We start from the raw sequence: 2,629 nt of genomic DNA on the forward strand, positions 1-2,629 counted from the left end.
AAATAAATGGCATGGTTATGAAATAGGTATGCTTTTATGGAAATAATCAAATCACCTCAGGAACACAAATCCACATTCAAATATTTCCCTGCATCTGGGCCCAATAACAAACCAGCAAGCAAAGCATAAGCAAATCTTGCAGACAGAAAAATGGCAAAGTCAAAAGTGAGCGAGGGGAAATTTGCATCCACAGGAGGTAGAGGTACTTTCTTGCATGAGACAGTAGTGAGACCAGGCACATGTTCCCTATCTGGAAATTGTTGCAGAGATTCTGAGTCTGCGTCCAGGAAGATACTTTGGGGTAAAAGGATGATACCCATCCAACTCACTGTCTTCTTCATGGTCATCTATGCGCTTGAGTCCTTGACAATAATTGTGCAGAGTAGCCTAATTGTTGCAGTGCTGGGCAGAGAGTGGATGCAGATCAAAAGGATGTCACCTGTGGACATGGTTTTCATCAGCCTGGGTTTCTGCCGCTTCTGCCAGCAGTGGTCATCGGTGCTGTACAATTTTTGCTCCTATTTCAACCCTAACACCACATTTTGGTACATAGCAATCATCTGGGAATTTACTAATACTCTTACGTTCTGGTTAACCAGCTTGCTTGCTATTGTCTACTGTGTCAAAGTCTCTTCCTTCACCCACCCCGTCTTTCTCTGGCTGAAGTGGAGAATTTTGAGGTTGGTTCCCCAGCTACTGCTGGGCTCTCTGCTGATTTCTTGTGTGGCAATCATCCTTTCAGTCATTAGGAGTCGCATCAAATTTCAATTAATCTCCATGATGCATTTGCCTGGAAACAACACTGTGACTGAGAGAATTAAGATGCTTCTGCAGAATTTTTTGATATTTCAGCAACTGGTGTTGTTGGTTATTCCTTTCCTCCTATTCCTGGCCTCCACCATCTCGCTCATAGCCTCATTGTGCCAACACTTGGGGCAGATGCAACGTCACAACATTGGCCACTGCAACTCCAGCTTGAAAGCTCACTTTAGTGCCTTGAGGTATCTTGCCTTCTTCCTCATCTTCTTCACCTCTTACTTTCTGGCCATATTTATCACCATAATAGACAATCCGTTTAATAGGAGACATTGGTTCTGGGCCTGGGAAACTGTCATCTATGCTGTGGTCTCTATTCACTCCACTTTACTGATGATGAGCAGCCCTAAATTGAAAAAGGTTTTAAAGGTAAGGTGCTGGGGCTTAGAGACTGCCTGAGCCACTAGGTACAGCAAGACCTTTGGGCAAATGGAGTTTGCATGGAAATTAACACCAGTCACCAGCATTACTCTTGACAATTCTCTGTCATAGAGATGTATCGTAAATGCAAGCCTCATTCTCTTTTATTCCCATAGCCATCCATTCCTAAAACAATCAATCCTTTCTCTATTCAATACCACTCCTTTCTTTTCCTTCCCATAATCCCCAGGTTGGTCCTGACTCTCATGACTTCCCCATCTCTCCTTAGTCGTCTCGACCTTCGGAGTCTTACTCCCAGTATATTTTACACAAGAGAGCCAAATTCAGGGTGTCCACACATAGTTTTTATCTTATCCTCTCACACACTAATATGAGTCTCTCTGCAATATGAATTTATTGCCCATACCCTGAATGTTCCCCAGGCAAAGCAATCAATTCACTTTCCTAAATTTAGTCAAGAAAAGATCTGTGCCAAGGCCGCCTTGCCCTCTCCTGCTGCTGCTGCTGCCGCTGCTCTGGACTTTTATCCAATGAAATAAATTTTCTAATTTATTTGTCTTACAAATACTGTGCCTTTATTGAAAAAGTTTTAAAACTCAAGTCAGAACTTAACTCTTCTTTCATTTTCATTTGCTAAAACATTATATTCTCCCCAGAATAGCAAACTACTTACCTAATCTAGGTTAATCCTAGAACCTACCCAGATATTGGCAACTTAACTGGGTCAATTGCATATTGTTTCCATTGGCTGAATTGTTGCCTCTCTATTGTACTACAATTTGGAATGAACCTTCTAGAAAAATTCCCAGATTGAGGCTTAACTGGTTTGCTTCCACATATAACCCAGATGTCATCTGGGAACTCCTCTTACTTCATAAAATCTGAGTGCCATTGGCTTAAATTCTCTATATTCTCCTATTCTATGTTCTGTGAAGTCCAAAACTCTTCCCAAATGGATAAGAATACAGGAACTACATAGTAACCAATTAGAAATCATCTATAGGGCTCCTCCTATTCTTTAGAAGTCCTTCTCAGCCTCCCCAAAATTCACAGGCTTCTCTCATACCCTTTTCCTTATAGCACCCAGTGCTACCTGCTCCCCAAGGCACCTCTCTCATCATATCTCTCCTCTTCGCCCTCACCTACTAGCAACAAGGTATCTTGGTAAAAGCCAACTTCCAGGGGTTTGGGTCTCATCTGCTCCAGGAAATTGCCTAGGTATTTTCCCTAAAGACAGCTTCATCTCTTAAGATTTTTTGGTGCTAGAAGTTCAGGATATAATTTTTATTCACATTTTATATATATTGGGCACGTCTGATCAACTGAACTTCTGACTCTACCATTACAAGACTGAAACACCTCCTGAGAAAAAAACACATCCTGTGGGAAAAAGAATGCAGCTCTCTCAAGCTTGACAATGAAAGAAACATTT

The 2,629-nt window shown here is 41.7% G+C and overlaps 1 protein-coding gene across 1 annotated transcript; it reads left to right on the top strand.

Moving 5' to 3' along the window:
- The first annotated feature begins 309 nt into the window (after positions 1 to 309).
- On the top strand, positions 310 to 1,215 carry TAS2R16 (taste 2 receptor member 16). The gene has a single exon (XM_039860819.1). The coding sequence runs from the start codon at positions 310 to 312 to the stop codon at positions 1,213 to 1,215; it is 906 nt and encodes a 301-aa protein (XP_039716753.1).
- Positions 1,216 to 2,629: the final 1,414 nt, after the last annotated feature.

The sequence above is a fragment of the Pteropus medius genome, unplaced genomic scaffold (genome assembly GCF_902729225.1).
Source record: "Pteropus medius unplaced genomic scaffold, Ma_sr-lr_union100, whole genome shotgun sequence".
Taxonomy (NCBI): Eukaryota; Metazoa; Chordata; class Mammalia; order Chiroptera; family Pteropodidae; genus Pteropus; species Pteropus medius.